Genomic DNA, 26,315 nt, shown 5'->3' on the forward strand with positions numbered 1-26,315 from the left:
AAACAACATTTTTAATTCTGTCAGGGTTCTGCAACATCCAATAAAATGTGTATAGCTGCTTTATGATTTAAAGAGGATTTCAGATATATATATTTCTGTTAAAAGGTTTTTAATCCATTGTAGTTCTTGGACATGTCACATCCAACAACTTTGGTTTCAGTTAAGAGGGGGGAGAAAAACTCACTACGAACATTTAAGAATCTTTAATTCACACTAGTAATAAAATTGCATTACATTTCATAAAATAAATGTTCCAGTTTATATATACAGAGAAAACAAGACTGTACATACCCTCCAGTGAACCATTTCTCAAAAGAAAAACGAAACAAACCTAAAACAAATTTCACAAAACATACAAGCAATACAGTGCTCAGCTAAGCAGGCACAACTGTACATCAACATTTGTAACTGCTCAGTGTTGGGGTGTGGGAGGGGCAAAAAGTTGAACATTTACAATAGAGTCCATGGGGACTGATAAAGGGGTCTTAAAAAGTATTGCAGGCAAGCAGACAGACGCTTGTCTTTTTCCAAGTGCAGCAGAACATCCATCTTGTGTGTAAAGTGTGGAGCCTATCGTTGCTGCCATGAGGTTCCAACTATTGAACCTGTGTCTCAAAGCTCCCATTCAGCTGGCCCTCCTCATAGTCCATTTGACACAAAATCATGTTGTTTTTTAGGAAAAACTTGTCCCCCACGCAAAACCTGTTGGCAGACAAACACAGAAGTTAAGACTATCATTTTGAATGTGTGTGTGTGTGTGTTTCCCATTGAACAGATCGGGACTACGCCCCGTTGTAATCCAAGTCTGTTTTGATAGACTTCGACATTTCACCTACATCACGTTTGAAAGTAAACACACACAAGCAATGGCACCCAGTGAAAGGCTGGTCAACTGTCCCTGGCCTGGTAAAACGAGAGCATCGCCTCGGGAGAGTCTGAGGAATCTCCGCCACAGGGTTAGCTTTCCACACACCAGTGTGGTTCCAGCGTTCAAAATCTTTTTTCCCTCCAAACTCTAAAGCGATTCAAGAGGGAAAATAACACATAACAGCCTGATGTGCCTTCTCTGTCTTGCTGTTTGTTTGTGTGACAGCGGACACAACCTCATAATATGACTTAAGGAGGGTGACGATAAGAATATAGCTGAAAATAGCTCGGCTTCAGTAATATGCCAGGCTAGTAACACAGTAAATAAAGCTGGTGGCAGTCACAGCTATGGCAATAGTGTGCCAGATGAGACCTGGCTTCTTGTCTGCCAGCTGAGAAGAGAGAGACTGCAGTCATAATTCCCTTACAGCGGGTGTTCACTATGGTAACTGAATCTGGCCTGCAAAAGGTTAATGGGCTTGTGCTGTGTGGAGTAACAGGGTCACAGCATCCCTGACAAGCATGCAAAGGACGCTCTGCTCTCATACTGGTGCCATTTCTGACAGTATATTAATGGGAAAAAGCAATATTTGGGTATGTCATGTTCTGTGTACATCATTCCATAGACTTTGCACTCAGTCCAATCTCTTAACGGGTCCCTATCCCTTTGAAAACACTATTTTAAACATGTGTGGGTATGTTATCCTTTGTGCAGCAAGACACCTCTGAAGGGCTTCATTTTTGTAGCCCCTGTAACTCTTTGCAAACGAGCCAATTTTACATCCCACTGGCTTAAAGGGATTGTGACATGAAAAACACATTTTTCTTGATTTTTTGTGTTTTGTTGGGTGTCTTGACATCAATTACACCCAAAAAACAACAAACTTTTAACATTCAGTGTATTGTGTGCTTTCTGGGATTTTCCGCATAACTATGCAAAAACGGCGCATGTGGTTTGGTGGCGGATCGTTACGTAACGATCCGCTAAATCACCGCCCCCTCCACCCAGCTCCCTGTCTCCTCTCCTCTCCAGCGCACCATAAAGGCTGATTTATGGTTCCGCGTTACACCGACGCAGAGCCTACGGCAAAGGTTACGCGGCGACGCGCACCATACGCTGAACCCTACGGCGTAGGCTCTGCGTCGATTTAACGCGGAACCATAAATGAGGCTTAACAAGGAGCTGTTTAGAGCCTCTTTTGTTCTAATCACCGGAGGAAAACTGCTAAGAAGACCCGCGGCCACTGACTGGACTTAAGACAAGGGGACAGTGCTGCTTGCATGCCTTTATTTTTATGATTGTTTGCTGTGGTTCGCCCTCCTGCTTTTCCGTGCATGCTTCGCCTGTCGCTCTCCGACGCCGCTGTGAGCGTATGGCTGGAGGAGGAGGAGGTTTGGAGGAGGAGCGGAGCAATGATTGACAGGAAAGGGGGGAAAGGAAGCATTTTTCACGGCGCAAAAAAACACTGTAATAAAAAGCCAGGAAAAGAGTACTAGACTGAAGTTTTTCTTGTTACACTCTTTTAGACACATTTGAGGGATGTTGGCCAAGACTTTTAATAGTGTTAAAAGCATGTTAAAAATGATGTCACAATACCTTTAAAAGATTTACAGATGTAGCCACAAACAAAGACAAACTGTGTGTCATAACAGAAAATAATTAGCAGGGTATTACAAAAGCAGAACGGCACAACAAAACAACAAAAATACTTTTTTTTTCAGGCTTAGAAACTGCAGCCTGCAATAATGTAATTAAACAGAAAATTTCATTTGCACCATAGAGCTTTTTTTTGTTTATTTCTCCCCTTCCTTTCAAGAGCTTCTAATATTTAAGCTACTGGCCATTTTAACACTCCATTCATGTTTTCTTTTTTTCTTTTTTTTTTTAAAGCAATGTTGTTGTGCAGTTATGATCCCCATTCTTACCTCTGGTTACAAAGCTGACAGGCAAAACAGTCCAAATGGTAAACATTATCTCTGGCTCTCATCACCATTTCAAAGGCTGGAATCAGTTTACTGCAGGCTGCACAGTTCCCCGTTGTACCAAAGAGCCTGAAAGGGAGAGAGAGAAAAAAAGATTAACCCACCTTCTCTTTACCTTTACACAATAAAAGAGAGAAATGTACCAAAACAACAGCAACAATAACAGGCAAATAGAAGTAAATTGTAGCAAGAGGACAGAACGTAAAGCTCAAATATTCCTGTGCTTTCTATTGGTATTTTTGTTAATGATACTTGACTAATAATCTCATTAAAATTATCACATGGTTTTAATCTTTCTTCAAAGAATTTCCTGTCTGCACATCGGAAAAGCAACAAAAGCAGGTCTGAGTCAAACCATTTGAAGCGTCTGATTTGTTTCATCCTTTAAAGCAAAAATACATAACGGGGCTATGCTCTATAATGTAGACATAAGTTCAAAAAGATTTCTGATACAGCCGTTCAGACTCCATCCCGACTCTCTCCCTCTGTCACAATCTTCCCCTTTCATTCCCTTATTAGATAGGAAGCAAATGATAAAGGTCATAAACACAGAAAGAAGGCACTGGTGAAGATCTCTTCTTTCCTCAAAGCAAAGGAACCACAAACGCTTTCCCCCGTCAGATTTACATTTTCATTTTCCATGCGCCTGCCCCTCTGTTTAATTTGGAGATTCTGGATCACAGATAGATTTATATATTCAGCAGCAGGAGAAGGGCCGCTTCACAGCTTTGCAAGAGGGGATAAGGCAAGAGCAAATTGTCATTCCACTAGTATGTTAAACACTCTTTCCAAACTTGTGTGGCTCCGATGGAGGAGTCGGCGTTGATATTCTGCCTCGTTTATGCTTGTCCCATTCAGTTGCTTTCACCTTGTTAAAGAAAACGTCTATCCAACAGCTCTGCTTCTAATTAGGGGCCAGTGCCCCAGAGTAGCAGGAGAGACAGACACAGAGAGAAAGCTTGTTATGTTCCATGAGAGGGATTCACAGGGTGTTAAACTGAGACATTGTTACTACTGGTGACTGCATCAGTGAAAAAAAAAAAAACCCTCGATGTTCTCATACAGTAGGCATCTGCCACCCACAGGCAAGGAACGTGGATTTCCTCAGAGTCACAAAGTCTATTGCTAATCTGAGTGCCTTAAAAATCTCAGCATTAAGTATCCATCTTTAAACAGTCCACATTTCAGCGCTAAATAAACGGACCTTGTTTAATCCCACCATTCAGAAGAGACGAGTGTGCGTGCATACAACACTCATCCATGCCACTGCTTCTGAGTTTCAGACTTGGATTAGAAGAAGCTTCATTCTTTTTCCCTGTTGTTTGATATTTAAAATATCCTCACGAAACTGGATAAGTCGTGTTGATTTGATCAAAACCCACAGCTCTGTGCCATCACCACCGCTGCCATCTTTTATTTCTTCTGGTTAAGTGTTTTGACTGACTTCTTAATATGGAAAAATATGCTTGGATGGAAAAGCCGTTGTTCCCTTCTAGGACCTACGTCGTGGACAGCGTGTATCTGTCACTACTACAGTCTTTTTGTAGCCAAAATTGGAGGAAACCAATCCTAGTAAAATAGGATTGGATAAAAATACATCTTTTTGAAGCATGAAATACGTTTGATTTTGTAAATACTTTTACAATTATCTTCAGGATGCTCTTTACAATGAGGGAATCTAAGTCATGATGCCACAATGACTTGTGGGAAAGATTTATAGACTTATTATAGCTCATGGAAGTGATGCTCAATGTGTTTAGATCTATCTTTATTTGTCTAGTCATAAGATGGTTTTTACTTGAAAACTGGTTTTAGTACCCTGATAGTTCTTTCTGACATAGTTGTTTTACATTTTCCATCTATTTTGAACTGCAGGTCACCATTACAGGTCACCAGTTCATCAGACCACGGAGGCAAATAAACAACCAGACGTGCTCATGCTCACACCGGATAATTTACAATCAATGGTGACATCCTGACATGAAAGGGTTTGGCCTGTGGAAGTACCTGGAAAAAAATACTGAGAGACACATTATACTGTGTCCATGGCTGACACATTTTCAGAAAACGTGTAATATTCAACTCCTGCGACAAAGCTGTATCATGATAATTAGGGACTACTAGGGGGTAGTTGTGTGGGTCCCATCTTGTTGTCTGAATATCTCCTTTAGGCTAAAAAACCTAGCGGATGTTGGTCACTTGCACAGACTGATATTCAAACCCTCATGTCAGCTAGAAGGATTACTGTAACCCATCTCTATCACACCCCGCTGGGCTGCTGACACGGTGCTCACTTGATACATATGATACATGGATCTCATGAAAGTGCCTGGCGGGTAAGCTACGCTTGCTGCTGACAGTAAGCTCTACCTTCAGACAAAGCATTGAGTCATTTTTTTCTATTTTTTTCCCCCCCATTTAACCTGCAGAGCATGGTAAATGCCCACGTCATTTAAGCACCGAAGCTGGTCCGTCTTCATCACCTTTAAATTATGAAGCGGTCCGCTTCTTTCATGCTAACCTGGTCGCCTTATCAGCTTTGTGATTTATAATCACAGGCAGGAATTTGGCACAGAGGACTCGGACAGATAGAAAGTGCTCGGGATGTGACTATGTCCCGCCTATACAGTTCTTCAGCCAACAGTTGATGTGACTGGGTTTTAATGTGGCATCAACATATGGTTTAATTAAGCTCCTTGTGCTAAAAGGAGATTACAGCCCCAGAGAACTGTTCAAACACATTACACTCCTTTATTCTTCCTCCTACAGTATGAAGCCATAAACAGCCAGAGAGAAACCACTGCAATGGTCTCATGAGTAACAGCTGAGGGGGTGCTGCGTAAAGTAAGCTATGAATTTCACTACACAATTCAATATCATCTGAGAGAATGCAGCATAATGCTGCTCAACATAAATGCCAGGACGACTTTTAATCTTCTGCCTCTAAACTCAGACAAAACTTTTCACCTCAGAAACAAACAACGTATTTACTCTGAATGGTATTACTCTAGAGTGCTACTGTGAGAAACCTTTTAAGTATGATTTTTTTTTTTTTTAAACCAGGATTAGTTCTTTAGATCAAAACAATAACTGCCTTTTTCTTCACCTTCGTAATATGGAAAAATAAGGAACATCCCGTCTGAGAGTGATGCAGAAAAACGAGTTCACGCATTTGTTAACTCAAGACTGGACTAGTGCAACTTCTTGTAATTAATCTGTCCAAACAAAAATGTACTTTGATGAGCCTCCAGCTGATCCAAAATGCTGCAGCGAGAGTTCTGGTGAGAATAACCAGAATAAATGATCTTTCTTCAATTTGAGCTTTTCCTCACTGGCTCCGTGTTAAAACCAGAACAGAATTTAAAATCTTTCTCCTCTCGTATAAAACCCTTAATGACCTGACTCCATCGTATCTTAAAGACCTCATAGTGCCAGATTATTTCAACACCCTACTTTCCTCTCACACTGCAGACGTAATTGTGGTTCCTGGAGTTTCCAAAAGCAGAACGGGAGTCATCAGTCTTCTTTTTTCTTCTTTCGTCACAAACCCAAACTACCTCCTGATGACAGACGCCCTCTTTAAGATTAGTCTACATTTTTTTCCTTTTGATAAAGTGGTTAATTAGAGCTAACTTGAGTGAGCCATCCCTTTAGTTGTGCTAGACTGCTGTGGGACTTCCCATGATGCACTGGACACTTTCCTCAATCTGCCATATCGCTGTTGATGTTTGTGAATGTCATTACTGCTGGCATTAACTTTGTGTTTTTTTTTATTTCCTTTTATTCATTTGACGAGGGATTGACTGAAAATAAAGATTATATTTTTTTTCCTTAGCTACATAACATTTTTCAAATGCCAGTCCATTCGAGAAATACTTATGTATTGAATTTAACTTATTTAATTGGACTTTTTCACTTTTTCTTGCCATGACTTTTGCTGTAAATTTGTAGAATGTGGATAAATTGAATTGGACAAAATCTGATAAAAAAAAACAATCTAAAGCGATAATATGATGTACAAAAGTTGAATTAATGCTTGCATAATCGAACTCGACCCAGTCCTCCCAAAATCCCAATTTGGTCCTTGTGAAAGTTCCTCAGATCATCACTCATGCCCATCTCTCTTTCTTTAAACCCTAACCTTGAACAACCGACGGTTCTGACTTGTCATCTGATACGCCCACCCTTGACAGGTATCACTGGAACAATCAGCGTTATCTGGTTTACCTACCAGTGTATGGTTTTTTCCTTTCCCATTTTATGAGTCATTAAAGGTCTGAATAGGAAAAAAACATCTGCATAATAACCAGATGTAAAAATGCATCCCAGCTGCATTGTCCCTCACACAAACTTATATGTAGCAGAAACGCAAACACTCATAACTTGGTGTGCTCCATAGAGCTGCATGTGCATCTTGAATAACACATGTACGTTTAAGCTTTTCCAAATTATTTCATTTTAATAAAATTACATTTTTTTGGTCGAAATAGATTAATTTCTGAAACAAAAGGACTGTTCTGACATATCTGTTGCATTGTATGAGTGCAGTAGCTAATGCACTTTAATTTCCCTGGTTTTTTGGATTAACTAAACCAATATTCTCTAAAGGAAAACAGAAAAAAATTGGAAACAATTTCTACAGTGATGCATTTTTATTAAGCAAGTGTGTAAAGAAAAACTGTCAAAACTCTTGCATGTTTTGCTCAGAAATCATAAGTCTTTAAAATTGTGTACTGTATATTCACCATTAATTTGAAACGAAACTGCTCTATCGTTTTTAAAACGTACTTAAGGGTTGGCAATCTCTTGCAACCTGTAAGATTCTGTTCTGCGTTTCTGAAAGGAATTATCCAGTAAAGTAAAACCATGATAGCTGTTTTGTTCGGACTGCGTGATATCTGTTTGCTTCAGACACTCTAGTACGTCTTGATCTGCAACAAATAAAATGAGTATTGAGCCCACTAACAACTTTAGAGTTGTTGATTCATTAAGTCGCCATCACATTCGACAAGTAAAACGGAGAATTGTGATTTCACATGGAATCCACTTCTCACTGCAGCAAGAAATGAATAGTTAATGCCAACGCCGATTGCATTTGTATTCATGTGCAGCACATATTTTGATTAGCTTTTTCACACAGTAAGTTTATTTTCTTTTCATGAGTCTTTTCGTCTTGGTCTCAGTGCTGTTGTGTTGACATAATTTTGTCATTTTATTCATGAACATGGCTCTGACCATCCGTCATTTTATACTGAACAAGTACACTTCTCTCTCCTGCTTATGTTGCCAGCATTAGTATTGATATACTGTCAAATCACGTCAAGATATATTTACAATTAATTAAGATTTTTTACTTTTTGTATGTGTGTCTTATCCTTTTTCAACACTTTGACAGCGGGACTCATTAAAAGAGTTCTTGTTTAATTGCTAAAGTTGCATCTGCGTTTGCTGGATTGGGAATGTCGTGAGCAGAGTTGGACGGCGGCACCAAAAAGAGGCTCTCCTTCTGTTATCGAGTTAATACAATGGATCTTGAGAGAAAAGAGGGCCTTCTTTTAGTTCTTTCAACTTGCTATTCTGCTAACTTCAAACCCTTAAAGCTCCTGCAGTGCATCCTCTGCCTGCCTGTGTAGCTTCCTTCAGATTGGGCTCTGGCTCTTGAAGTTTTCTACCTGTGCTCTGAGCTCTTTGAGACTTCCCAGACTGCGCAGGGTTTTTGCTAGATTTTATAAAAGGGGAAGCTGTTAATGCATGCATCGCGTGTTGTGACCTTCCCCAACGATTGTGTCTTTTTCAAAGTGTAAACCATACTGTTCTGATCTGTCATGCTCAAAATAGAAGAGCGACTGTTTTATTTCCTAAAAGAGTAAGGCGAGGACACATTTGAAAAACAGTCACACGCGTGTGTAGCTGTCATCCTCCCCCTGCTGTTGCATTGGTATGTGAATAACTTACAGCGTTCATTATCTTGAACACGGTTTCCTCTTGCAGTTAATTATACCTCGTTTTGATAAGTGGTTGACCATCATGTCCTTTCTAGTACATAAAAGGGAAGATTAAATGATATCAGTCCAGATGATCACACTGTGACTATATCAGCCCAAGACACAATGACCTAATTAATTTGTTATTCAGATTTTTGACAGAACAATTGACAAAACAAACAAAACAAATAGTGGACAAACAAAAACTGACAATTTTCTTGTCGGTATATCTTATGAAGGATTGGACAGGGTGATATCTGAGATGTGGGGAGGCATCTGTTGTGTGTGTGCGTGTGTGTGATTTAAAAAGTGTAAGTCCATTCGGTTTGCTAATTCCACTGCAGGACAATCACAGATGGAGCTCCTATAATTATTAATGCGAGCGTGGCGAGGTTCCAAACCCTGAGAAATAACCAGTGTGTGTGTTTGATCCGCCGCATGTATTTAATGAAGTGCAGGGGGCTAATTCTGTGCGCCGATTTAACTTTATTACTGCAGGTGAGAGTCGACTTCATCTTATATTCGGGAAAGAAAAAAAGTAATGTAAAGGAAACTGGCGCCGGGTGGACACTGCATTACCTGCTTTCGCTTGCTCTGGTCTCTGCAACTGCCTCTTCTCTCTACGCAAGGCAAGGTTTTTTTAATTTGTTCCATAACAGAATTCATCTCAAGCATCTAGGACTTTAAGTGTTGTGCATTTGTCGCAGGCTGAGCAGCAGGCGAGTGGGAAGGATTTTAATAGACAATCTGGGGCAGTAGAGGAGCACAGAAAGCTCTCTCCTCTTACTTTTTTATTCTTATTTTTGTGTTTTGCACTGAACTCTAGATCCTACTGGTCTAATGTGTGAAAAAGCTTTTCCTTCTCCCATCACTGCGCCAGTTAGGCACTTACGGCTTCAGGGTTGGGGTTGCTGTCTTTTCAGCTGATGTATTTTACCAAGTGAAACTCTGAGCTTCATCATTTTTTGCCTTCTCTTGTTCATTTCCCCATTTATTATTACCTCATCTGCACCATCTGCCCCTTCTGGGGGCAACATAAAGTCTTAGCGGACCTTTCACTGCATCTTAAAAGCATTAAATGTGGGTGGGGACTGATGGATGGTAATGGCCTTTCTCAATGTAACGTCCCTGAGCGCCTCTCAAGTAGGCTGCAAGCTTCTTCAGGTCATAGGACGTGCTGAGCTGAAAGTAAAACATCACTGAAAGCAATGGGTGAGGGGGAGGAACACCGAGCTGATTAAGATTCCGCTTGTTTTGGGCTTCAGTAATAACGAGCCTGCTCTTTTAAATGTAGCCTCTCGAACAAGAACAGCAAACTGATCCAACGCTAACTAGGTGTAGCAGCAGGTCAGAGATGAGAGAGACAAGCTGAAAGACAAGGAGACAGAAGGGGAATGGAGAGAGGTAAAGAGGGGGGACAATGCAGGACGGGGAGTTGTGGAAAGGGAGGGGTAGGGGGTGGCTGGGCAGAGGGCACCGGCATCCCTAAGTCGGCCCCAGGGGGAATTCCCTCTCAGATAAATGGTAGGGAATGTGACCTAACGCCCAGGAAATGGTCATGTTTAATTTAACAAACAGATGGCGGGGGCATCTGAAGTGAGGGGGGGTTGTTGAAGCAACAAGCCTGCCTGGAGGATTCTCACAGCCTCCAGCTCTGCTAATGCTGAGTACTTTCATGACAGAGGTCTTCCGTCGCCATGTTAACACAGTGACAAGCATGAGAAAAAAAAAAAAAAAAAAAAACAGAGCGCAATTGTCTTTTTTTTTTTTTTTCTCTTTCTCAAATGCACTGCTGTCCCGTTAGTAATAGACTGGTTAACAGGTCAAATCTAGCTTAAATGTTTTACATTTACATTTACTCAAATTAAAGCCATTATTAGTATTAATTTGTTGCATTTTATAAGACATAGAATTAACCCTATAACTCCCTATATCCTACTGATGCTACACGTCTATCGTCAGGAGTCGTGTGCTCTCAATAAATGGCCATCAAAGAAACTACCATTATTAAATATGATGGGAACTCTTGAGCCCCATCTTGTATTTTAATGCTAAAAAACGTCTGTAAGGGTTTGGTATTAAACACCAGGTAACCATTTTAGTTGTTTTGATGTGCTGCTCTAGTCACTATCCGAATGTTTTTTTGGGGGGCTCAAACCCACAAACCAACGCTGCCTTCTGCGGTACAAACCCGTTCTTGGTTTTGCCTTGGTGTTGTTACAATTGAGGACCATTTGCACGACTTACTGATTTTGACTGTGTGTGAGAGCCACCGGGAGCTCACTGAGAAACATCTGTAAACTCTACTAGGAGGTTGGGGGAAAAAAAAAAAAGAAAGAGCATTTTTCATGTCACGCAGCACTTGGACTGGTGTGGCTTTTGTGTTTATTGTGAGTGGAAAAAGGTCATTGGATGTCTTTCTTGCCTCAGGTAGTCCCTGCGACAGAGGATGAGGTTGGCTTTCGTATACAGGGTGGAGCCCACCTCCCCCAGGCGGCAGTCGCAGCAGGCACATTTGAGACAGTCCTCATGCCAGTATTTGTCCAGGGCCTTGAGCAGGTAGCGGTCTTTAATCTTGCGATTGCAGCCAGCACACCCCTTCTGTTTCCCTTTGGGCTGGACGGAGAGCATCGGCACACCTGTAGTGATAAGGAGACAAATAGCCGTGCGTGATTTACAGCCCGGGAACACGAGTGACTTTTCATGTTCTCTTTTTGATAAGCCGGCTGCTTCTCGAGGCGGCTAAGCCTGGGCTCGCACATGGCCACAGCACACTGCCTACCTGCTTCATATGCATTAAAGAAAACATTCTTCCATGTAGATAGCCGCACAGGTCACACCGGACCACAGAGTCTTGACTCACTTGTTTCCCTAAGAGCATGCTGCAATACAAAAAGTTTCATGATTGCCGGCAGCAGGCTTCACAGAGAGAAGCTTTTCTCATGGATTTCTGAGAATAAGACACAATGTGTATTTAACTTAATGTGGTATTCACAACAAGCTATGTAGTATGTTACTTACCTACCATTTCATCAAAGCCCATTTCACTCAACTGTCCACAGCTGTAAAAGCTCCTCATGGGCTTTGTTTGGTATAGATTAACATTAACCTTTTAAAAAGCCTCTGACCACAAAAACGTTGCTAGCAGACCCCAGTGAGATATGTTATGGCCTAAGTGCTCTTTAGCATACACTCACTCTGTGTTTGCTGCATCAAGACACACACACACACATGCACTCAAACCTCAAAAACACACGCACACACACACACACAGTGCTCCCTACTCAGAGCATTACAGCCTTTCCTCATTTTACACTTATCTGTACTCATGTGTCCACAATGAGCGAGCCTAAGTTACCAAACTCACAAATTGCCCTGCTGTCACGCAGGTCCCCTTTAAGTGTGCCTTTTAGCCTCCTAAAGGACAAATAAAGTCCATTTAATAACTGCACTAAACACTAATAGTCTATGTGTGGCTGACATTTGTGTTTGGACTAAAAGCCCCCCTCAGGCCACTGCTGGTACAGAGGCAGGGGAGCGTAGCTCCCCTCTGTAGCACTAACAGGTCTGCCACAGCTGAAAGCACAGGACAACAGCTCTTAAGACACTCTCTCACACACTGAGCTATTGATCTGTCTAAAAGAACACACAGTGGACGCCACTTGCCACTCTACTTTCAAAACACATTTCTCCGTCTCATTCGACGAAAAAAAAAAGAGGGTGGGCATTCTGCGTCTCTGGGGATTAGGCCAACATTTTGTATGTGTGAGTAACTGTAAAGCCCCGTTTTAAACATGTTATACAGAATTTGATATGAATGCTGCTTATTTTCTATTTTGTTCAGACTGGATAAGAATTTTTATTTATTTTTTTGCATCTCTTTGGCAGGAAAGTGTGTGCAATAGTGACAGCTCATTGTGCGTTTAGACCTGCTATTTGGCTTTGCTCGGCAGTGATAAACACAAACTCAGCTGGCAGGAAGGCACTGTTTCACCCTGCACACTTTTTCTGAGCCACGTCTATTGAGTTTGCTCCCCTTCACAAAAATCTAACACCACTTTTCAGAGGAACTTGTTTGGATTTTTTTCCCCTCTCTCTTTTTCTGACTTTCACATGCAGAACACACACACACACACACACACACACACACACACACACACACACACACACACACACACACACACACACACACACACACACACACACACACACACACACACACACACACACACACACACACACACACACACACACACACACACACATAAATGGACTCACAAAGTAGATTATTGGATCCAGATTTGCTCTGCAATTTTTGGCCATCCTCACATCAATAAGGCTATGAATGTAATATAATTAGCATTTCCCCATTTTTTTTTCAAAAAAAGGGGAAAGAAATAGGAGAGCTTGTTAGTCAAATTTATGGCTCTGGTTTATATGTCAGTAAGTGCTCCAGTGGTGTTCAGCCGTCTTATTTCTTTATCAGAGGTAGAAAGGAAAGGCTAATTGGTCCAGTGCTGGTGATGGGAGTCATCAATTAGTGTTCTGCCTGCCCTCCAGCTCCCTCACCTCCCTCCCTCCCCAAAACAGACCCCTTGAAGCTGCTGCATTAGTATCACAAAACCTGCTACAAATACCAATGTTCGCTGTAAATGAAGCTAAAAAGCTTCAAATTCAACCCGCGCTGGATAAGGGCGGAATCTTCTACCTGTATTTCATGGCTTGTTAGGGGAGCTCTCTGCAGGTACGCCAACAGTGCTCGCCTGACAGGCTTCCACAGAACTAAAAACAGTCTTAATGAGGAGCGACCGTGTGTGTTTACCTATGTGTGTGTGCATGTGTGCAGGTGTGTATGCATATGTGCTTCAGAACTTGCGCAAGGCAAAAGAAAGCAGTTGGTGTAATTCCCTCAAGGAAGACAAAAATCCTTAATTTGACTTTTAAGACACCTAATTAGTTATTCTACTCAAAATCTTTGCTTTAAATAAGAGAACTAATTATACAAAAAGGTCGTTCCTCCACCTCCTGAGAACCGCTCCTAATTGGTTGAGACCACCCCCCACCACACACTCCTTAAGCGTATCATGTGTGTTTTACATCACATTTGAAAAGGGCAGAGCTTAACCCATCCCACAGTTACGTTACGCTGCTCGCTGCTACCACTGGATCCATAAAACCCCACACAACATCGTTAATGTGACAGCGTAGTTTGTGTCTAATATGACCCGAGTCCTATGTTTGCAGTTAGTCTGACATTCCTTCCACAGGTGCATGTGCTGGTCCTTCAGTTCAGAGAATAAGTGAAACGTTTCAGAGCTGGAAAACTTTTAAAGTCTGCCTGTAGAGAAATTTGCATACTCAACTGATGTCTCTTTCTTGAAGCCTTTGGAGGACACAAACATGAGTTTCCGCTAAACCTCCCACTGGAAAACAGTTTTAATCGTAATGTAGCGAGCAGTGGCGAATACGTACCAAACACATGGAACAAACAGGAAGAAAGTGACGGTGTAAAGCAAATGTCTTTTCGATTTCGACTCTTTATGTCATGAGACATTTTCTTGCACCTGTCACCACTCTGGGTGTTCTGGAAAACAGCAAAGTAGACCAGAACCTCCAATTCTTTGCCACCTCCCAGAAAGAAAAAGCTGCATTATAAAGGAAACGGCAGCGTAGGGGGCAGCCTCCACTTAATCCATTCCATTTAACAGATACAAGTGCCACTGACCTTCCAGTGTCATTTGATGTCACCAAAAGCATGCCTCTCTACATCACAATTCATTCCCACAACAAGGGGGTGCATTTTACCCCTCAAAGTGGAGAGACAGCACTTGCTCTGCCAAATATCCTTCCCGAGGTGGAATTTAATTTGCCATTAGTACAGCGTGTAAAGCCCTGTCATTTCTGTCTTTCTTTCAGATTGTATCTTTTCAGAACATGTACGGATAGTTTTACTCAGCTCAAGCAGTCTGTCAGAGCATGTGGATTCATTATAGATAGGATCTAATTTCTGTTACCCCGTTTACACTCAAATCTTTACAGCTATCAGAAAAAAAGAAGGTTTACTATGCAGCCCGGGGCCATCGTCAGCTGTCGTGTGTCACTCATGCAGCCTGCAGGAGGACTGCTGCAGTTGTAGCTGCATTAATCCTAATCATAACATAGTTACATATTTACATACTGCTTCATTTTAGAGTGAGAAAAGGTCATAGGAACATCTGGGAAACCTAAAAATGACTAACCTGACAAGTTATCAAAATCCCCGTCATTTCTGAAAAGTGCAAGTAAACTAGCTCAGACATTCACGGTATCCATCACTACACACATACTCCCGGTGGAACAGCTGCTCTCATAAGGCACTCAACCTTTAATGGCAGAAAGAACAATTACATCTGATTCATTGTTTTTATTTATTTTTTTCTTAAATGCCTTTTGATCAATTAAAAGCACTGACGCCACGGTGCGATGCAGACTTTGCTGATTCATGGGTAGGTAAAGGATCTTGATGAGAATCACTCAGACTCCATGACCCTTGGGAGGGGAGGTGGGCTTTCAAGAAATAGGAAGCTGGCCCTGGGTGGGCTAGACACCCCCCCCCTCACTAAGTAAGGAGGTCTTAGCAATCAGCATGGTGAATTAACAGACTGGGATCAGCAGGGAAATGAGATACTGCATCATCAATTGATTACATTTACCGAGAACACGGGCACTCGCCATCATCAATAACAGCTTCTATAAACTCAAGATATTAATAGTCTATCATGAATCTATAAACATATTATGTTATATTGTATTATATAAAAACATGGATTACAGAATGGTAGAAAAAGACAGTGTTGTTTCTGTATTATACCAAGTTTAATGGTCTCTCCTGGGTTTACAGCCTTGAGGCCCCAATTTAGCCAAGTCTTTTGTGGTTGAGCCACCACTGTAAACGCTGTGGCCATGGCAATCCCAAATAAAAATTGTCCCTGGGCCAAGGTGCCTACCACTGAGGTTAATAGAGATCTGATGCAGATGGCTTGCTATTGTGTGTGCAGCCCCCCCCCCCCCCCCCCCTAACACACACACTCCTTCCTTGCAGCCTCCATCAAATCTGGGCCCAAAGACATGTTTTTCCATTGCCAAGTCAAAATACAAGACATCTGGTAATAATATCAGCTGGAATACACATGTCAGCTGAGGGAAGTCTGATGAGCATCTTCTGAATGATAAACAAAGACCGCTGATTCATGTTCCCGTCATTTGTTGGAGCATATGGGAGTAAAAGAAAAGATATGCGTGGACACACACACACTCAAAGAAAGGCACATGCATGTAGTCTTCTTCCCAAATTAGGTAGTTTCTTACAAGGTCCAAGTAAATATTACATTTCAAGCTGGCTGTGTTTTTCTCTTATAATTTACTCTGAGAGTCTTTTATATTACAGTACTGCATGCTACTTTTCCAGATGGTTGTGTATAAATGCTGGGGTCTGTGAGGTGATTTCTGGGACTGCATGCCTGCTATGATTATGACATAATTAACACCCACAGTAAGTGGGGGAGAGAGCAGACACGGCTGGTGCAAGGGACTGTTCATTAACAAGATGCACTCTCTCAAACTTTGCAGCTTGCTGTGGCTAATAAGCCCCGCTGAAACGGAGCCCAGCCGTCCCTTGCTTTGACCCTGGCACTGGCCAGGATAAGGGAGGGTTTTGTCTCCTGGAATAATTGCTCTTTTCACATGTTACAAGTGTCCTGACCCCCACGGTCGGCAGCCACTTTCCCTACCATAATTACTCCTGATCCGCTCCAAATGAGTCAGCCGCATTAGGGCTGCAATAACACTGGCCCGGCTTCAAGCGCGGCATGGGGAGTCTCAGCAGAGCAGCCTGGAACAGGACTGCCTTTTCTCCCGGCCCACGGTCATTTCCATCACGTCAGAGGTACATTTCTTACACTTGAAGTCAGCACGAAGGCCCTGGGCCCTTTTCTGAGGCTTACAGAAGGCATTGTTAGCTCCTGGTGCTCACTACTCACTGTAGTTTGGCTGCAGACTCCAACCCAATTAACAGAAAACTTCATTAGGGTGTTTTTTTCCACACTTTGCAGCCCCCCTATTATTTTTAATTTATTCACATGGGGTTAATTAAAAGAAATGTATCACAGATATGCAACAGCTTTCTAATTAAATTCATTGCTGCTTGTTTTTTTTTATTTAAGACATGAAATTGGCAGAGTTTCCAAATCATTACAGAAGGCGACTTGTTCCAACACTTGGTTGCTCAGTAGTAGGTTGAGAGTGAAGCTCTGCAAGGTAAGAAGTGAAATGGAGTAAGGAAGAATTAGATGGGAAAAGCAAATGAAAACAAGGTAATAAGATGAATGAAGAGGAGGAGACGCGACACCAAATATTAATTATTTAATCCTGCGGGTTTTCCCGCATAAACTCACAAGTGCTCTTAGAGTCAGAAAACAGGATTCTCCGGCAGATCTGGAATATTTTATCCAACCACTCAAATGTGGAAGCTATCGGGTTTTGAATCCTGTTGGTCTGAGGTATTTACATTTCGAAACCTGCCATTCTATTATTCCAGGGTAAGGTATCAGTCAGTGCGGTTACATGCACATCTAAATCAAGCTATAGGCAACAATCTAGCTAAGGATTAAACTGGAGTTTCAGAGAAATCTAATTGTACATGGGCGAGAAGACAATCGGTTATTGAGTGAGGTGTGTTTGACTCGGGGACGCTAGGTGGTGCCACACGCACTTTTGCGTTGGCATTTTTCCGGTACAATTAGTAAACAAGCACGAAGGAGGACAACAAAATGCGAAAAAAATGGACGCTAATGATGCAGCAGCTCTGTAAATTTCGTACATACTAAGCTTGATCAAGGTGCAGGTAAGATATATGCAAAGTCTCCCTCTTCTTCTTCTGTTACCGTTTTGTTGTGATGCCGTGACTGTTATTAATCCCGCTCTCACGGCTCGTCACTTCTGGAAGGGAGAGTCCCGGGAAGTCAATAGCTCGGTTCAGCGTGGGTTGCATATACATGCCAAAATAAATTATCTGGCACTAAAAGCTCGATCCCAAGCGCTCCAGTCCGGTTCGACTACAACCTGGCTAAGGTGTATACATGGTTTTTAAAAATTCGATATCGGTCGGATTAAGGCAACAATTCGACTTTCTGTTAGTGCATGTAAACGCACGGAGTAGCCAAGAATGGTTAATTCCTTACCTGGTACATATGAGATCAGCTAACATCCCCTCTAGTCTCAATTTGAGATTGAATATTGGAAAAATCTATTTATTATCATATACATTTTAAATTTCAGAAAAGAGACAAACTTATTTGCCTACCTGTGAGTTCTATAAAAATAAATAAATAAAAATAAAGCCATTAGACCTGTCACAGCCACTTTCCGCCATCTAGAACAAAATGCGCCAACACTTTTTAGTCACATTAAAAATGCACTTGCAGAGGAATAAATGCAGCCTACTAAAGTTTGTGCCACTCATGAGGTCAGGAAGTGATGTACAAAATCCTTCCCACTCCCCAGCAATTACTGCACACACATTATTTGAAAGGATATGCCAGGAGACAGGTGTGCCATTCAGTGTCCTCGGTGAGTTGAAAATGGAAGGGAAGAAGGAACACCATACTGTGTTGCACTGTGTGAGGTTCTTTAATCTTGAATAATGCAAATTCCCCACAGGGGGCAGTTATTTGGCAGCATGGGCCTCTAATGTCATTCAAGTACCCACTCTCACACCTGATGGGGTAAATAATGAGGCTGGTTGGGCGGGTGCGCAATTAGAGAGGAGGCCTTTATGAAAATGCAGTGTGATGTCACACGGGATGGTAAACTCAGCTGTCACATACAGTCAGGCTGTCCTAAAGCTCTCTAGAGAAACACTATTGATGGAATGCAATGTATCATTATGAATATGGCCTTAATGAATTCCTTTGAGTGCTTTATATTACCTCATTACATGAAGAATGACCCCACTTTATATCCTCCAGGACTAATTCTTATTATTAGCTCAAATCAAATGACGATTCAACCTCAGAAAACTGGTCAAATGAAATGTAAAGAAATTGAAAAGTAGAGTTTTATCCTGATGGGGTCCCAAGGTCTGTAAAACAAGCTTAAGTCCATGTTAAGTTCAACGGGGTGGCCTGTGGATGGCAGCTGCCGTTTGCTTCTGAATCTGAAACTACAAATATCACACTGAAACGCTGATTAAATCATCAACTTCAATAACCAAAACCTAATCTATTAGCCTCCAGGGGTAAAGAACAACCCTCTTTAATCACAGGTTTTAATTAGCTATTTAAGATTTTATTTACTGAAGGTCATCCAGTAAGAGGTTGTCTAGTTGTCTGTGATTCATGAGAAGACACCCCAGGCTTTTCTATTTACCAACAAGATAATTGTAATATCTTAAGGAAGTGTGAAAACCCCATCCTCTTTTTTTCTTTGAAATCTTGCGGTGAAATTCCCTTCAAAGAAGGCTGTTAATTTTGCTGTATGTAATTAAAGTAACATTTTATTTTTTAACTAGAAATGGTAAAGGCCATTTAAGGTGGATTACAAATATAGACAAGCCTACAAAATACAGTATATGCAGTTCATTGGTTCTTTAAGTGTAATTACACTGATATGCATCTTTAAGGTTGTAAACTGTAAACTGTTTGGGTCTGAGACTAAAAAACATTCGGAAAGTTCTTAATTAAGGCCAAATTTACTTTTTTTCACAGCTGACTTGCACATAACTGATTTCACCAAAGGGATTTCAGTAGTCTGTTGTGGAGTTAGTGAGACTCCTGAAGCCTCACTAGCGGCCCCTGGAGGCTGTTCTGCTCATTACACAGAAGAACAGTATTACTGACCGACCAACGCTGCCACTCCGTGACCCATCACCCATGATCAGGAATTTTGTTTTTGAAATTAGCGATAGAACAAAGACTGTGAACTAGAACATGAAATGGCCTCATATGTTCTTTAAAAAAAAAGTTAAAATAAATATTCAAAATGTGTCAGTAGTGTGGTCATCTATTTGTCCATTTTCTGTTAACTGGCTTTCCTATTTCATTCATCTTCCAGCAAAAATATTCCCACACTGCAGTTCTGGTGAGGCGGAAACCTGTTGTCTTAACTGCTGGTGGCCTTTTTTTCTTTTCCCTCAGCATCCAAATGTTGTGAAAAACAAACAAAAAGAAAACCCAAAAATTATTCTACTGTTGTGTTGGCTAAAATCTTGTGATATTTACGTGTAAAAATGTCAAGCATATATGGTGTGGCATGTACGGCCTTAAATGGACATCTGTTGCAGTAATTATATAATCACAAGTGAATGCAATGCCCTTGACAGGTTGACATTCTTCTTGAATGTATTTATTGCATTTTCTTGCACATATGTCCATTTTGAAGATAAAAAAGCTCCACATCCAATACCTCTCTTGTTAAAACATTCGCTTCACACTGTTTACCTTGAATTTCTTTCACTTCTTATCAAAACTGACACATTAGACACTTACATTTGCTCATGTAATCTGCTGAAAAATGTCACTTTAAAGTATCATCATCATTTAAGTCAACACTTTAAAGGACTACGCATCACGGGAGTATTTTAGCTCAGATCACACACTGAATAAATAATAGTTGATCGGTTTCTCTGAGACATATCAGTGCAATATGATCTGAAATTCAGTTTGCCCATAAGTAACGCTCTGCAGTGATCAGATATGTTTTGTCCGGCTGAAGATGAACTACAGTTGATGACACCGTAATTTCAACATCAGCTCATCTCAGTAACTTTGCTACATGTCTCATGTCTTTTTTTTAAGCCTGTGAAGACAGAATCAAAGAGAATTTACTGTCTAGAGACCGAAAAGTCAAAACTTAACCAAGTTCAATACTAAACCCGGTCAGAACAGAGTTTCTTTTAGGTGAACCAGTGAATAAAAAACCCTGATGGGATGTCATGTATATGCAATGAAGCATCACTCTCTGTATTCTGTATTATTTTATTCCCACTCCCAGTCTCCCAGTCTCCCATAGTTTTGTGTACACCATCACATCTTTGGACTGTGAGATGTTCTTCGTATAGATTAAAACACAAGTAACCAACTATATAAGTATTTATTGACTGCTGCCAGCATATACAGTACACTCACCGGCCAGTTTACTAGTACACCTGGTGTATCTAGTGAGTGTAATTCCACTAATATTCTTTGTTTCCTACTTTTTTGCTGAACTTCTAAACTTCAGATGAGACACTTGGCCTCTTGAATACATCGTAATGTAGTGAGTCATCTCAACTTGTCTGTTTGTATATTTTTGGGCTGTTTGAATGTCTCTTTTTGTGCATGCGACCTGACTGCAAACCTGCCTATGAGAAATTCTCCTTGAAAGCATCACTTGGGGTGAATAAAATACAGCGATCTGGATTTTGGAACGACACAACGGGGATCGTCTGCTCCCCGTGATGCATGTTGTAGCCACACATCTCGTTGCGTGTATCTGTATGATGACATGGCGAGCATGTGGCCTCTGGCAGTAATAAAAGGGATGCTCTTACAGCTCAAGAGTGCATAATTGAGTTTGTTCGCCACACTGGTGATGAGTGCAGCCATTTACATCGAAGGCAGGTGGGCGCGCTCGCTAGCACGTGCCTCTTAAGTCTCAATTCGGTCCCTTTGAATTCCACTAACATCATGGAAATGATACGCATCTCCCACACTCGTGAATGTGAAACGATCAGGGCTGATAGGGATCTGGAGGTTTAGCTGCGACAGATGAAATTTCCTCTAGAGAGAATTCTGCATTTGTAAGATCAGACATAGATTACAGGGAATTAAATACCACTTACATGTTTCTTTTATTTATTTATTTATTACCGGCGTGTTTTTGGTTCTTATCTAAGCAGCTAAAATGAACAATAAGACACGTTAGTGTGACGTGGAAGGACAAAACACTGACGGCACACGACAAGAGTACATAATGTTATATTTACATACATTGCTATTTTATAATATGCATTAAAACTGAAGAAATTGATTTGTTATCACTATTTGTAACACAACTATGTTTACAGCACGGCAAGGGCGATGCAGTTGCCTTTAATAAAGCTTGATGAGAAAAAACAGGGGGAAAAAAAGACATCCTGACTCAAGAAATACAGCACAAAGAAAAGTGTCTGTAATATTGTTCAAGGCCTAGAGCACAGATGTAATTTCAATATTTGAAATGGGAAAGTTTAATTTTGAAGTAAGAGCAAACCAATAAGATGAGAAAATGGCAAATACAAGAGAGCAAATTGCATTCCTTTGTAAAAGTGAAAAGACTTAAGGAACATATAAAAGTAATCTCCAGCTGGAAATTAGAAATCAACCCTCAGAAACCAAATAACAGAAAAGAAATATTACCGTCCACTTTTTAAATCAATATAAGATTGCTACACGACAGTATTACCATGGTAACACTGGTAAAGAATGAAGAAATTCTTATTATTTCAAAATAAAAATCTGAGCCTGAAGCCCAAGTTTTATTACAGCAGCCGACAGATCGGCAGTCTGTATTCATCCGAAGCATTGCTTTTCAATCACATGCCTTATGAAAGTACAAATTCCACTGGACAGGATGATAACGGGATCTTGAATTAACCAGCGAAGGTGACCAGAGATGTATCAAGGGTTGGAGCCCCCCCCCCCTTTTTTTTTGCTCCAGTATGTAAGTATTAAACGGTAGTTATGGTAATGTTCAGCAAAAATCTGCCTTCGGCATGGACCCACTTTCTTCTCCTGAAGTTAAGAGAGAAAATGGCTGAGTTGCCTTTTTTCCCCTCTCAAATTAGACACAAATTGGAACCTCATATCATAGGGTGAAGCAAAATGTTGATACAGAACATTTTGATACATGTGTTGCTGCTCATTACCAACTATAACCTGCATATGAGGTCATTTCAGAAAGCAGTGCCTGTGTTCCCTCCACAGTCCTCCTCTGTGCTACAGACAGTTTATATTACAAGTTAATGGCCTCATCATTTTAGAAAAAAAGGAGATACACATACAACCTGTACAAGTCTTAACATATATGTATGTATATATATATATATATATATATATATATATATATATATATATATATATATATATATATATATATATATATATATATATATATATAATGCGTCTCAAACTTTTTCTAATCTTCTGTATAAAACTATGATGGGGTAGCATGGACACTCATTTCTGGTTAAGGCTTCTGTCAGACTCATTTTTGCAGACTTTTCTGAGAGAAATCAGAGTTCAAAAACAGGCAGCGTCCTTTCCTCTGTTGCCAACTTGGATCACAGACTCTGAACATCCAACAACCTTATGATCTGCTTTACAGGCTGCGGAAGGACTGAAATATGAACACTTAAGATACTTGTGCAAACACAGGCGAGCTTAACAGTAAATCAATCAAGAAAAACACAGTGATCGTACACCCGTTGTGCCACCCCAAAACACCAACCCACACCTCCCTGCCATATATGCACGCATTTATTTGCACAGGCACTTAGAGCATACATTAGACAAGAAGATTGAATTGACAAGCCTATAACTTTAGAGCCAATAAACGCTAAGAGGGCACTGTAGTGAAAGAGACCAGAGCCAAGCTGCTTTGTTGACAACCTGGCCAAAATGCTGGAGCTGCGGGTTGGGCCCAGCGAAAAAAGGGTGAAGCTTTTAGGCAATGAGCAGCAGGTGATCTCAGCTTTTCTGCAAGTCCTAATGCTCCTAAAAGCCTCTCTCCCTGGTTCTGTAATTGGGCATCAGTAGTTAATGTAGTATTGACTGCATTACATGCTCCTGTGCATCCTTTCCCACTAATGCCATTTGCATCACCTTGTACATTTACCATATTGCTTAGCCAATAACTGTTAAAAGCAATCTGAATCATGAATCATATAGGGAACTTTTAGCAAGACAGACATCCAAAGGAGGCAATTTACAGTTGAGTTAATTTGAGTACATTAGCACAACATGGCTTCAGCCAGACAGACCAATTTATGTCTCTGTGCCACAAATCCTTTTATTGGTTCTTAGATGTGTAAGTGAAGGGATGCTCTGCTACGACAAATGAAATATCCGTTTTCAATCATGAATAATGGCTCGCAAAAGCATCCCTTGCTTTGGGAAGAAGATGAGCCTTGGATAAACTTCAATGTACAACAGAAATGTACCAGGAAATTAAACTAAAACACAAGTTTTATGGTCCATGAAGGCTGTCCCTAGTCCATGCCAGCAGGTGGTCTGTATACACAAATACACTTAAAGAAACACAGTAGGAGGAAAAGCATGACATACTTGCTTTTATTCAGACTATTTGTTATAGATATTCAAATATTTCAGTATTTTCAGTGCTTATATACACTCCACATCTGAACATCAGTTTAATCCAAAATGGGACGTCTTTTTGAGGCGAGTTTGATTTAAATTAAAATTAATTAGATTGACTCACCCATTAACCTAAATACATTGAAATAGATAAGTAATGCAAGTAGGCCTATTTTGATGGAAAGGGAGTGAACATTGCACGGCGCTATCCATAATTTGCAATCAAGCTAAAAGCACTCTGCTGTCATCTCCCATCCCGTGGTGATGTCAAAAAGAAAGAAAAAAAAAGGCTGCCTCGCCAACTTCACAGAAGCAAAAAAAAAAAAGCACTTAGAGGAGGAGAAAAAAAAAACAGTGAAGCTCCACACACCGCAGTCTGTGGAGCATAGCCTTAAAACTTGAAATTGAGCTTTGAATAAACACGCAGATCTCCTACTCAAACAAACTAAAAGGCTGATTTATGGTTCCACGTTACACCGATGCAGAGCCGCGCACCGTACGGAGCGCGTCGCCGCGTACCCTACGGCGTAGGGTTCTGCGGAACCATAATTCAGGCTTAAAACTGCAGTTTGGACGTGGCAGTGGCATCCGCGCGGAACTCCGCGGTGACCACGCGCTGTATTCACGTTTTTCTCTCGAAAAACACGGAGCCCCGGTCGTGACCGGCTGGGCTGGAAGAAGATCGGGCTGGTTGGAGACGGTACTCACCCTCTTCCTTGTCCAGCACCATCGTCCTGAGGAGCGAGTCGTTCCCCGGGCGGTCCGTCCTCCCTCCGGCAGGCTGCACCGCTTCTCCTGGAAATGGCTTTGAAACGCGCGGCTGACCAGGCTACGCCTCGACGGGAAAAACAAAAAACAACCCCCCCACCCCCCTAAAAAAAAAAAGCCCCTGGAAAAAGATGAATTGCCTTCTGTGCGTTTTTTTCTCCCTCCTATCAATAATAATTCATACACGGAATGCGGTCATAAACACGACGAGAACCCCCCTATCCGGGCTGAACTGTAATGCATGGAAATAGCGATCACACAGCGTTTGCTGCTCTTGATAAATTCCATGCGAAGGAAAAAAATGTAAAAAAAAAAAATTAAAAAAGAGCACCAAAACAATGAAAAAGCGATATAAATCTAGAGTGTCTTTGTACAGGAGCGCACACACGGTCGGATCAGACGCTCAGACTGAACGGCTCAGCTCTCCTCGCTGACTGTTAACGCTCTCTCCCTTTCTCCTTCTCATTTGCTCCGAAACGGCAACTATATTCAAACAAATCCAATTGCAAATCTGACAACTGCTAAAAGCAAACTCGCGCCGCCTCTCTTTCCTCTCTCCCAGCTCGTGTGAGCCGCGCTCGCCTCTGCTGCTACTGAATAAATGCGCGCAGTTTCCAGAGACCCTCGGATTCCCCTGTTAATTAAATCAATTCATTATGCTCAGATCTGATTAGCAGCCCTTCCCCCCTCTTTGAATCAATTATTCAATACACAAACATAATTGCTTGTGCCAGAGGTGTCTAAGTATTAGCTTATTTAACTCCAAGGACACTAATTACCCCTAGGGCAAGGGAACTTTTCTCATTAATTCTGACAAAACACAAAAGCACAGCTAAGGGAAAGTAAGTGTGTGTGTGTGTGTGTGTGTGTGTGTGTGTGTGTGTGTGTGTGTGTGTGTGTGTGTGTGTGTGTGTGTGTGTGTGTGTGTGTGTGTGTGTGTGATGGAGAGAGAGAGGTCTTATTGATGCACGTGGGCACGCACGCGGGTGCGCGTGTCAGGGAGAGAGAAAGGGAAAGGGAGGAGAGAGAGACATTGGGAGAAAGTGATGCTGCTCCATCAGCGCCTGGTACAGTTAGAAGTAAACATAAAATGCGCTTATTGTTTTCTGCTTCTACTTACTTTTCTCTGCAGAATTTAAACTATCTAATTGGGAAGTGGGGAGGGGGTGCTATTTAGCTGTTAATTAGTGTCCAGACACGTTATCATACAGGCTGCAGATAAACGTCGTTTCAAAAGAGACGGCACAACAGATGGGCCGTGTTTTTGATTAGTGGGTAGATAGAAGGTTTAGTTTCAAATCTGGTAATGTAATTGTTGCCTGTTAATGCCAAGATGAAAGTGTTG

The 26,315-nt window shown here is 41.3% G+C and overlaps 1 protein-coding gene across 1 annotated transcript; it reads right to left on the reverse strand.

Annotated features, from left to right (window-relative positions):
* Positions 1 to 25,552, reverse strand: lmo1 (LIM domain only 1). The gene is made up of 4 exons (XM_061742796.1): positions 24,911 to 25,552; positions 11,260 to 11,473; positions 2,794 to 2,919; positions 1 to 702 (listed from the first exon to the last, which is right to left on the reverse strand). Exons 1-4 carry the CDS (start codon positions 24,930 to 24,932, stop codon positions 597 to 599), a joined length of 468 nt encoding a protein of 155 aa, XP_061598780.1. The 5' UTR covers positions 24,933 to 25,552; the 3' UTR covers positions 1 to 596.
* Between the last annotated feature and the right edge of the window lie 763 nt (positions 25,553 to 26,315).

This window comes from Cololabis saira, chromosome 2 (assembly GCF_033807715.1).
Source record: "Cololabis saira isolate AMF1-May2022 chromosome 2, fColSai1.1, whole genome shotgun sequence".
NCBI classification, from domain to species: Eukaryota; Metazoa; Chordata; class Actinopteri; order Beloniformes; family Belonidae; genus Cololabis; species Cololabis saira.